This window comes from Bos grunniens, chromosome 1 (genome assembly GCF_055505025.1).
Source record: "Bos grunniens cultivar Pamir isolate PY7600 chromosome 1, Bosgru_T2T1.0, whole genome shotgun sequence".
In the NCBI taxonomy this organism is placed as follows: Eukaryota; Metazoa; Chordata; class Mammalia; order Artiodactyla; family Bovidae; genus Bos; species Bos grunniens.
Genome location: NC_141165.1, coordinates 155,174,398 through 155,185,799, shown reverse-complemented (window position 1 = coordinate 155,185,799; position 11,402 = coordinate 155,174,398). Strand labels below are relative to the sequence as shown.

The window sequence follows — 11,402 nt, the reverse complement described above, 5'->3', positions numbered from 1 at the left end:
CTTAGATCTTTATTTGATCTTTTAATGTCAAATATCATTGACTTTTGTTTGTCTGAGTCTTTATTTTATCCCTTTTCCGGAAAGATATTTTTTCAGTCTTATAATTCAAAGTTGACAAAAATGTTAGTGCACTTGAAAGGTATACTACCACTCTTTGACTTCTTTACTGCTGAGATCATCATCCATAATTTAATTATCTTTTCTTTGAAGATAATATGCCTTCTCTGTTTTTGAGGCCCTGCAGTTTCACCTTGAATTAAATTTGCCCATTCCCATTCATTTTGGTTCACTGATTCCTAAGATGTCAATGATCAATCTTGCCATCTCCTGCTTGACAGTCTCCAATTTACCTTGATTCATGAACCTAACATTTCAGGTTCCTATGCCATATTGTTCTGTATAGCATCCGACTTTACTTTCACCACCAAACACGTCCACAACTGAGTGTCATTTCTGCTTTGGCCCAGTTGCTTCATTCTTTCTGGAGCTATTAGTAATTGCCCTTTGCTCTTCCCTAGTATCACGTTGGAAACCTTCCAACATAAGGGACTTATCTTTAGGTGTCATATCTTTTTGCCTTTTCATACTCTTCACAGGGTTCTTGTGGCAGGAATACTGGAGTGGGCTGCCATTTCGTCCTCGAGTGGACCACGTTTTGTCAGAACTCTTCACTGTGACCCGTCCATCTTCGGTGGGCCTGCACCACATACTCAGAGCCTCACTGAGTTATGCAAGCCCCTTTGCCACGACAAGATGATGACTGCAGCCATGAAATAGAGACACTTGCTCCTTGGAAGGAAAGCCATGACAAGTCTGTGAAAGTCACTCAGTCATGTCTGACTCTTTGCGATCCCATGGACTATATAGTCCATGGAATTCTCCAGGCCAGAATAATGGAATGGGTAGCTGTTCCTTTCTTCAGGGGACCTTCCCAACCCAGGGATCGAACCCAGTCTCCTGCATTGCAGATGGATTCTTTACCAGCTGAGCCACCAGGGAAGCCAAAGCGTGTGTGTTAGTCACTCAGTTGTGTCTGACTCTTTGGGACTCTATGGACTGTAGCTCACCATGCTCCTCTGTCCATGGGATTCTCCAGGCAAGAATACTAGAGTGGGTTGCTGTTCCCTTCTCCAGGGGATCTTCCTGACCCAGGGATCTAACCCGGGTCTTCAGCATTGCAGGCAGATTCTTTACCATCTGACCCACTGAGACAGCATATTAAAAAGCATCATTTTGCTGACAAAGGTCCGGATAGTGAAAGCTATGGTTTTTCCAGTCATCATGAGAGTTGGACCATAAAGCTGAGTGCTAAAGAACTGATGCTTTTGAATGTAGTACTGGAGAAGATTTTTGAGAGTTCCCTGGACTGCAAGGAGATCAAACCAGTCAATCCTCAAGAAAATCAAACCTGAATATTTATTGGAAGGAATGATACTTAAGGTGAAGCTCCAATGCTTTGGTCATGTGATGCAAAGAGTCAACCATTGGAAAAGACCTTGATGCAGGGCAAGACTGAAGGCAAAAGGAGAAGAGGGCGGCAGAGGATGAGAAAGTTAGATAGCATTACCAACTCAATGAACATGAATTTGAGCAAACTCTGGGAGATAGTAGAAGACAGAGGAGCCTGGCATGCTGCAGTCCATGGGTTGCAAAGAGTCAGACACGACTTAGTAACTGAACAACAGCAAGTTTTGCCCTGATGTGATTTCTTCTTCTTTGTCCAGCTAGGGATTTGTTGTCCTGAGCTTGTAGACTGGTGTCTTTCATCAGTCATTATCTTTTCAAATATTCAAATACTCCTTTTGCCTCATCCTTTCTCACCTCTCCTCCTGAGACTGTGATTCAGTTCAGTCAGTTCAGTCACTCAGTCGTGTCCGACTCTTTGTGACCCCATGGACTGCACCATGCCAGGCTTCCCTGTCCATCACCAACTGTCGGAGTCCACCCAAACTCATGTCCATTGAGTCGGTGATGCCATCCAATCATCTCATCCTCTGTCATCCCCTTCTCCTCCCACCTTCAATCTTTCCCAGCATCAGGGTCTTTTCAAATGAGTCAGTTCTTCAGATCAGGTGGCCAAAGTATTGGAGTTTCAGCTTCAGCATCAGTCCTTCCAACGAACACCCAGGACTGATCTCCTTTAGGATGGACTGGTTGGACTTGCAGTCCAAGGGACACTCAACAGTCTTTTCCAACAGTCTAAGGGACTCTCAAGAGTCTTCCTTGCAGTCCAAGGGACTCTCAAGAGTCTTCTCCAACACCACGGTTCAAAACATCAATTCTTCTGCGCTCAGCTTTCTTTATAGACCATCTCTCACATCCATACATGACTACTGGAAAACCCATAGCCTTGACTAGACGGACCTTTCTTGGCAAAGTAATGTCTCTGTTTTTTAATGTGCTGTCTAGGTTGGTCATAACTTTCCTTCCAAGGAGTAAGTGTCTTTTTATTTCATGGCTGCAGTCACCATCTGCAGTGATTTTGGAGTCCAAAAAAATAAAAAGACTGTGATTAGACATGTAATAGATCCTCTCATTCTATTCTCGTATGCGTGTGTGCTAAGTCGCTTCAGTCGTATCTGACTCTTTGCAACCCTATGGACTGTAGCCTATCAGGCTCCTCTGTCCATGGGATTTTCCAGGCAAGATTACTGGCATGGGTTGCCATGCCCTTCTCCAGGGTATCTTCCCACTCAGGGATCGAGTCCATGTGTCCTATGTCTCCTGCATTGGCAGGCAGGTTTTTTACCACTAGCGCCACCTGGGAAGCCCCTCTCATATTTCCCATCCTTATGTTATGTTAATGCATTCTTGATAATTACTTCAGATACTCAAATATCTGATCAAATACCAGTGAATGTTGCTGTGAAGATGTTATTTTTAATATGAGGTTGGCATTTAAATTAGAAGGCTTTGAGTAAAGCAGGTTACTCTTTATCATGTGAGTGGGTCTCTTCCAATCAGTTGAAGGCCTTGAGAGAAAAAAAGACTGAGGTCCCCAGAGGAAGGAGTAATTATGTCTCCATATTGCCTTTGGACTCAGCTGAAACATCAACCCTTCCCTGGGTCTCTGGCTGTCAGTCTGCTCGACTTTAGACTTGCCAGCCTCCGCAATTCCATGAGTCAATTCCCTAACAATGGAAATGTCTTGCTTCTCATTGACTCTGTCTGAATCCTGACTCTTATGCTCCCATTTCTGCCCAATTTACTTACATTAAAAATTTCAGTTTTCCTAATTTGCTGTTAAGCCCATTCTCTGACTTTTAAATGTCAGTTACGGTTGACCCTTGAACAATGTGGCGATTAGGGTGACTGAAATTCACATATAAGTTTACAGTTTGCTCTCATAGCTGTGGTTCCACAACCACTGACTGTGTAACATTATGGTATGTATTTAATGAAAAAAATCTGTGTATAAGTGGAACTGCACGATTCGAATCTGCATTGTTCAAGCAACTGTATCATAATTTTCATTTCCAGAGATCTATTTAGCACCTCCTCTACCATGCCCTCACCCCGTCACCAAATCCATTTGAAACTTAGTCTGCAGCAGCTTTTACTTACTGCTCCCAATTATTCTCTCTCATCCTTGTGAGGGAATCATACAGTCCTGACTCTTCCCAGGGAAGGCGCACACGTCCCCATTCTACTAACATTGGACTTGGCCAAGCTTCTGGCCATAGGAAGTGGAGGGCAGTGACATGCTCCATGTTCAGCAGAAGCTCTGAGGACAACTGTGGTCTGGTAGTTCTGTCCCCATTTGGCAGGTCCTTCAGCCTAGATTCTAGAATAAAGACATCACTGAGAAAAGAACAGACCCTCAGTTGATTGCCAGCCACACACAAAATGTGTGAGAAAGAAGTCTTTGTTCTCCAAGCCACTGGGGTTTGGGTTCCTGGGAATCACTCGGCCTCTTGTGCCATCCTGATGCTATCAATGCTTCTTACATTTATTTGACTGCACTCTGCGTGCTCTCTTTCCTTGGACCGTTTATGTCGGCATCTGAAGTCTTGGTGGATCAGGCCCAGCTGCCTGCTGTTTCTGCTGGCTTTTCCTTGTGATGTTTTCTTTTGAGATTATAACTTCTCAGGAAAGATACTACTTTGCCTCTCCAATCAGAAACAACACTGAAACCAAAAAGGCTCACTTGCAGTCCCTAGTAGGCTGAATAACGACACTCAAAGGTACCCACTGAATAACGACAAAGGTATCAGCTGAATCACGACACTCAAAGGCACTGGGTCCTAGTCCCTGGCATCTGTGAATGTGACCTATTTGGAAAAGGGGTCTTTGCAGATGTGATTAAATTAAAGATCTTGAGTTGGGTAAGTTATCCTGGATAATTACCTGTTCAGTTCTGTTCAGTTCAGTCGCTCAGTCGTGTCTGACTCTCTGTGACCCCATGAACTGCAGCATGCCAGGCCTCCCTGTCCATCACCAACTCCCGGAGTTTACCCAAACCCATGTCCATTGAGTCGGTGATGCCTGGGTGGGCCTTAAAATGCAACCACAGGTGTCTCTATAATAAAGAGACAGGCAGAGGGAGAGAACCAAACAGAGGAAGAAAAAGTGATCTGAATACAGGCAGAGATAGCAGTGATACTGATGCAAGCCAAAGACTGCTGGCATTTGGAAAAGGCTGGAGCAGACTGTCCCCTAGAACCTTTGAAGACTTTTCTGGCACCTTGAATTCAGCCTAGTGATACTGACTTTGGACTCCTGAAGTCCAGAGCTGTGAGAGAGTAAGTTTCTGTGGCTTTAAGTCACCAACTTATGACACTTTCTTATGGCAGGAAACTGATACGGGAGTGGGATGAGATTCATTTATTCCTAGTTCACACTTACACAGGGGAGGGGATGCGCTTTGGGATTTCAGACTTATGGGGAGGTGTCCTTTCCACCCCACCTTGGGTGAGCCCCTAGTCTTGTCTTCTGTCCCCTGAGTCCTTGCAAGGGGCTGAAATCCTACAGGGTTTGCTGACTGCCCTCCAGGGTGAAAGGTGGCATATTCCTTCCTTCCTCACTACGGTTCATTTGGAATGTTGTGTTTTTAAACATTATGTCCAGCATTCTACTTGACTTCGTCTGAGGGTCAGGGAAGTGGCCATACTATGGGACAGGGAAGCCTAGATGAGATTCCCTAAGATTGCTGACATCTTGGGGGCCAAATGGTAGACATGTCCCCCTCCTATTCATTGTGCAGAGACATGAGCAATATTTCCTCATGAAAGAGGCGGCCAGGAGACACACGGAGTCGTGAGGAGGGTGGCGAATACGAGGGCGACTTGGGCAGATATCCGTCATCAGTGGTGGGAGACAGGGGTGTGTGTGTGAGGTGTGCAAACAGACAGCGCATCCCCCAGTGTGGCTAGAGACCCTGGTCCCTGAGATGTCTCTGATTCCAGCCCCACAACACCGTATTCAGGGCAGGGTAGGCAGTAGCTCAGGGGTCAGCTCCTGGCCCAAGAGGGCCTGTGCCCTTCTCTGCCCTCATCTTAGCTGCACTGTGGTAGGAGGAGACGTGGGAGACACAGCTTCGATCCCTGGGTTGGGAAGATAGATCCCTTGGAGAAGGAAATGGCAACCCACTCCAGTATTCTTGCCTGGAGAATCCCATGGAGGGGGAGCCTGGCAGGCTATGGTCCATGGGGTCACAAAGAGTCAGACAGAACTGAGCAGCTGAGCATGCACATATGGGCTTTGAATTCCCCCATACTTGGTAGGAGGCTGTTACCCTTGCAGTCTCCAGCTAGTCAGTCTCAGGCTTCAGCTGGTCCCCTTGCAGCCCCCCAGGACCTCCCAGCCCTAGAGGATGAGCGCTGCTGTCAGGCCCTCTGCTGGGGAACCACACAGAGATGGCTCACTCCTGTCGTACCCCTATGCCCACCTGGGTGGGCTTTTAGGACTGCAAAATCCATATCTACTCTGCTTCGCTTTGGGAAGCCTGCTCAGGGTTTTAGCTGCAACCATTAGCAACTGACTGGCTAAAATGAGTGTCTCAGCCTGATTTGGGGGCGCTCACAGAATCTCAGGAAGGGCTGGAGGAACAGCCTTGGGAGGCGAAGGCAGGAACAATGTCCAAACCAAACCCAGCAGAGAATCTGCCTGCGGTGTCAGAGACCTGGATTCAATCCCTGGGTCTGGAAGATCCCCTAGGAAAGGGAATGGCAACCTGCTCCAATATTCTTGCCTGGAGAATCCCATGGACAGAGGAGCCTGGTGGCCTACAGTCCATAGGGTCGTAAAGAGTTGGATACGACTGATCGACTAACCCTTTCAACACTTAACTGCTGGTGGTGAGTCTCCCAGGCTACTGGATGCTTCCACTGGAACCCTGGCCTCTACTGCTGCCCTGCACGCCCCTCCCCGTCTCCCAACTCAAAGCCCGGCAGCTAGGGGGCTGCAAAGGAGCAGGTGGCATTTTAAGCCCCTAAAAAGGGAGAAGGGTTCACACTTTCCAAGATGGAGACTCCTGAGACACGTGAAGGGCTTTAGGCAAGGACTGGATGAATAATGGGCAATAAAGGAATATTCCTTTCCTTCTCTCCCAAGTCAGAGACATCCATGTGCATAGAACTTGATGGCCTTCCTGTCACGCCTCCTTCAGCGATGATGAGCTGAACTGGGGAAGGGAACTGACTTCTCCCCTGTCGTTAAGACTAGCTCCAAACCCGAGTCAGGGGCTGAGAAACCAGAACGTGGTGATTGCTCCCTCACATCACTGAACGTAGTTTAAAAACACTGAACAGGTCAACAAACTTTTGACCTTCCCCCCATGTTGTTTCCATTTAAAAAAAATGTCAAATTACTTCAAAAAATGTTTTTTTATTTTGGGGAACTTTGATTGAGCAACCTGGCCCAGAGGAAGGGACATTTGTTGCTGACCTAGGTTTGTGAAGTCAGTCATACCCATGAGATGATGAGTTACCATTTATTGAGTGAATGCTATGTGATGGCACCGGGGTGGGCATTTTTCACTGAGTGTCACTAATCCTTGGGTCTTTTCATCTTCATGTACAGATGAGGAAACTGTTAAGCGTCTGAGGGGGAATTCAAAGCTGATGCATGCGTGCTCAGCTGCTCAGTTCTGTCTGACTCTTTGTGACCCCATGGACTGTAGCCTGCCAGGCTCCCCTCTCCATGGGATTCTCCAGGCAAGAATACTGGAGTGGGTTGCCATTTCCTCCTCCAGGGGATCTTCCCGACCCAGGGATCGAACTTGCGTCTCCTGCATCTCTGGCATTGACGGGCGGGTTCTTTACCACGGAGCCACCTGGCAAGCCTGGAATTCAAAGCTGAGGGCCTTCTATTTTCTGAAGCTTCCCAGTTGCTGTCGGGCCCCTGTGCCTGGCACAGTCCCTGGCTGACCGCCAAGCGGGGACTGAGGAATATCCACTGAATGAGTCAACAGTAAAGACAGCATATGAGACCTGGTTCACTCTAACAGCCACACAGATGGAGTGCCATTTAACGCACGTGGACTAAATAGAGAATAAGGCTTTAATTGAGCACCAGCATTATACGAAACGTGTCTGCATAGAAAAATAAACCCAGTCCAAGTGTCCCTGAGAATCCAGAGTCTGCACTCTGTACAGTGCTTGGTGATAGCGACTTCTGAGTCGACGCCATTTCTCCCGTCAGAATGTCGGCACTCTCAGATTCCATGGTGCCTTGGTCTTTCTTCCTCATTTTATATATTTTTGTTTCTAACCATTTAAAACTTTTTTTTTTGGTGGTTTTGTTTTTTTGCCACATGGCTTGTGAGGTCTGAGTTCCGTGACCAGGGACTGAACCTCGGCCCTCGGCTGTGAAAGCATGGAGTCCTAACCACTGGACCTGCTGGGGAATACCCTAAAACCTTTTTATATTAGTGAATACACAGGAGAATCATACCTGAGAATCATATCTCCGGTGGCCAACCTCAACCTTTGTTTTTTTTTTTTTCTGGCCACATCATGTGATATGTGGGATCTTAGTTTTTCAACCAAGGATGGAACCTGTGCCCCCTGCATTGGAAGCATGGAGTCTTTTAACCACTGGGATGGACCATTAGGGAAATCACAGTGGCCAACTTTTTTTTCAAATCATTAAGGCCTCTAAAAAGTGGCAAGTTCCCAAGGTTTTGCCACATGAGCATTTGGAGTCCAGCTCCTTGGCAGTGTGGACGCTGCCCCGGCGTCTGCGTGAGCTCTCCATCTGGGGTTTACTCAGGCGGTCTCGGCCCGTCCTGGCTGGCTGCTCTGACTGCCCTTGGGGGGAGACAGGACAAGGAGGGGGTCACTGCGCCCGGCTGAGTGTGCTCCCTCCTTGGACATCAGCTGGAAGGACCCCTGCCCACGTCAGGTCGTGAGACCGCAGCCGGCCCCAGGGTTCAGCTTGCAGCTTTCAGACACTTCTGTGATGACGCTCAGTTTGTCAAAGACTTCATTCTCATCAGACAGTGGGAAGGAGAATAAGAGAAGAGTGCTGTGATGAGGGTGGCTCATAAACTGCAGGGAGGGGAAAAAAAAAGAGTTAATTAACAAATTTTCCCACTTCTTTTTCTGGGCTCACAATTTTCTACAGAACTCCTGGCTGGAAAATGCTGTTTTTAAAAAAATGTAATAAGAGTATGACAGTTCCTCACAAAATTAAAACCAGAATTACCGTATGAACCAGCAATTCCACTTCTGGGTATACACCCGAGAGAACTGAAAGCGGTGTCTCAGGGAGATACATTAATACATCCCCCTGTCTTCAGAGTCCATAATTCACGAGAGCCAAAGGTGGGAGTGGGCCAAGTGCCCACCCACACATACGTGTGTGCGCTCAGTCGCTTCAGTTGTGCCCGGCTCTGTGCGACCCCACGGACTGCGGCCCGCAGGCTCCTCTGTCCAAGGGGATTCTCCAGGCAAGAACACTGGAGTGGGCTGCCATGCCCTCCTCCAGGGGATCTTTGCATGGATCAGTTTCTTCCTAGATATCAAACCCACGTCTCCTGGGTCTCTTGCATTGGCACGTGGATTCTTTACCACCTGGGAAACCCCATCCACATATGACTGGACAGATATTGTGTTGGCCAAACATTTGTTTGGGTTTTTGTTACGTCTCCCAGAAAAATCCAAACAAACCTTTTGGCCAACCCGACAGAATGTAGTCTATCCATATAATGCAAATTTTTCAGCCTCAAAATGTAATGAAGTTCTGATACATACCACATTGTTGAGGAACCTTATGCTAGGTGAAATACGCCAGACACACGAGGACAAACAGGGCATGATTCCACTTACATGAGGTACTTAGACTAGGCAAATTCACAGACAGAGAGTAACGGTGGTGGCCAGCGGCTGGGGGAGAAGGGAGGGGGAGACTTCTGTTTAGTGGATCCGGTTTGTTTTGTGAGACGAAAGAGGTTCTGAGGATGGAGGGTGAGGAGGGTTGCACAACAATGTCTATTTACTCAATACCACTGAAGTGTACGCTGAAAACTGCATATGGTGGCAAATTTTGCGTTATGCGTGTTTTACCACAATTTAAAAAATTCGACAATAAATCTGCACCTCCTTTGCTTAGTGATCACAGGTCCTCCTCTGACAGTTCCTCTTGTAAACCCGGAGGGAGACTTAGGGATGGTCCCGATGCTGCCTGGGGCATCCTTGCCTCAAGGAAGCCAGCTTGGGATACCTGTGCCTTGGAATAAGTCACTCTCCTGTGCTCCCCAGCACCCCGAGTGTCCCTCTGTTCAGCCTTCAGCCCTGTGCCATTCAGTACGGCAGCCACCAGCCACATGGAATGTGGCCGGTCTCACTCTACGTGTGCTGAGAGGTAAAACACACACCAGATTTTGAGGACTTTGTATGAAAAAAAAAGAATGTAGATGTTTTGACAAATGAAAAAAATTACTGATTCCATGTTGAAATGATATTTTGGATATATTGTGTTGCATAAAATGTATTATTAATATTAATTTCAGCTGTTCCTTTCTGTTTGTTATTTACTAATTGGAGTCTAATTGCCTTACAATGTGGTGTTAGTTTCTGCTGTACAGTGAAGTGAATCAGCTATATGTATACATACATACATTTATGTATCTTCCCTTCCCTCTTGGGCCTCCTTCCCCTCCCCATCCTATCCACCTACGTCATCGCAGAGCCTGAGTTGAGCTCCTTGCACTTACAGCTTGTTCCTGCGAGCTATCTGTTGTTGTTTTGTGTTTTGCTTTGGTTTTCTTGGCCATGCCTCATGTCATGCAGGATCTTAGTTCCCCGACCAAGGATGGGATCTGTGTCCCCTGCAGTAGAAGTATGGAGTCCTAACTACTGGACTACCAAGGAAGTCCCCTGCTCCTTTTCACTTTTGACAAAACTGTGCATGCATGCTTAGTGGCTCAGCTCAGTTCAGTCACTCAGTCGTGTCCGACTCTTTGCGACCCCATGGACTGCAGCATGCCAGGCCTCCCTGTCCATCACCACCTCCTGGAGTTTACCCAAACCCATGTCCATTGAGTCGGTGATGCCATCCAGCCAGGTCATCCTCTGTTGTCCCCTTCTCCTCCTGCCTTCAGTCTTTCCCAGCCTCAGTGTCTTTTCCAGTGAGTCGGTTCTTCAAATCATGTAACCAAAGTATTGTGATTTCAGCTTCAGCATCAGTCCTTCCAATGAATATTCAGGACTGATCTCCTTTAGGATGGACTGGTTGGATCTCCTTGCAGTCCAAGGGACTCTCAAGAGTCTTCTCCAACACCACAGTTCAAAAGCATCAATTCTTTGGCATTCCACTTTCTTTATGGTTCAACTCTCACATCCATCCATGACCACTGGAAAAACCATAGCCTTGACTAGATGGACCTTTGTTGGCCAAGTAATGTCTCTGCTTTTCAATATGCTTTCTAGGTTGGTCATAACTTTTCTTCCAAGGAGCAAGCGTCTTTTAATTTCATGGCTGCAGTCACCATCTGCAGTAATTTTGGAGCCAAAAATATAAAGTCTGTCACTGTTTCCACTGTTTCCCCATCTATTTGCCATGAAGTGATGGGACCAGATGCCATGATCTTAGTTTTCTGAATGCTGAGTTTTAAGCCAACTTTTTCACTCTGCTCTTTCACTTTCATCAAGAGGCTCTTTAGTTCTTCTTTACTTTCTGCCATAAATAAGGGTGGTATCATCTGTGTATCTAAGGTTATTGATATTTCTCCCAGCAATCTTGATTCCAGTGTGTGCTTCATTCAGCCCAGCATTTCGCATGATGTGCTCTGCATATTAAGTTAAATAAGCAGGGTGACAATATACAGCCTTAACGTACTCCTTTTCCTATTTGGAACCAGTCTGTTGTTCCATATCCAGTTCTGTCTGTTGCTTCCTGACCTGCATACAGGTTTCTCAAGAGGCAGGTCAGGTGGTCTGGTATTCCTATCTCTTTCAGAA

The 11,402-nt window shown here is 46.8% G+C and overlaps 1 protein-coding gene across 4 annotated transcripts in view; it reads right to left on the bottom strand.

Moving 5' to 3' along the window:
• Positions 1-7,482: 7,482 nt before the first annotated feature.
• The window catches only part of IL10RB (interleukin 10 receptor subunit beta), a 30,212-nt gene continuing 26,292 nt past the window's right edge, over positions 7,483-11,402 (bottom strand). For 3 of the 4 annotated variants that reach the window (XR_015135177.1, XM_086322432.1, XM_086322463.1), the window contains one exon: positions 7,483-8,489. Coding sequence is in view for 3 of the 4 variants with exons in the window: in XM_086322432.1 (XP_086178558.1) it covers positions 8,340-8,489 (150 nt within the window). In the remaining variant the exon portion in view is untranslated. Of the gene's footprint in view, positions 8,490-10,241; positions 10,515-11,402 lie in introns of those variants that run through there. The other variant, XM_086322510.1, reaches the window with a different exon arrangement.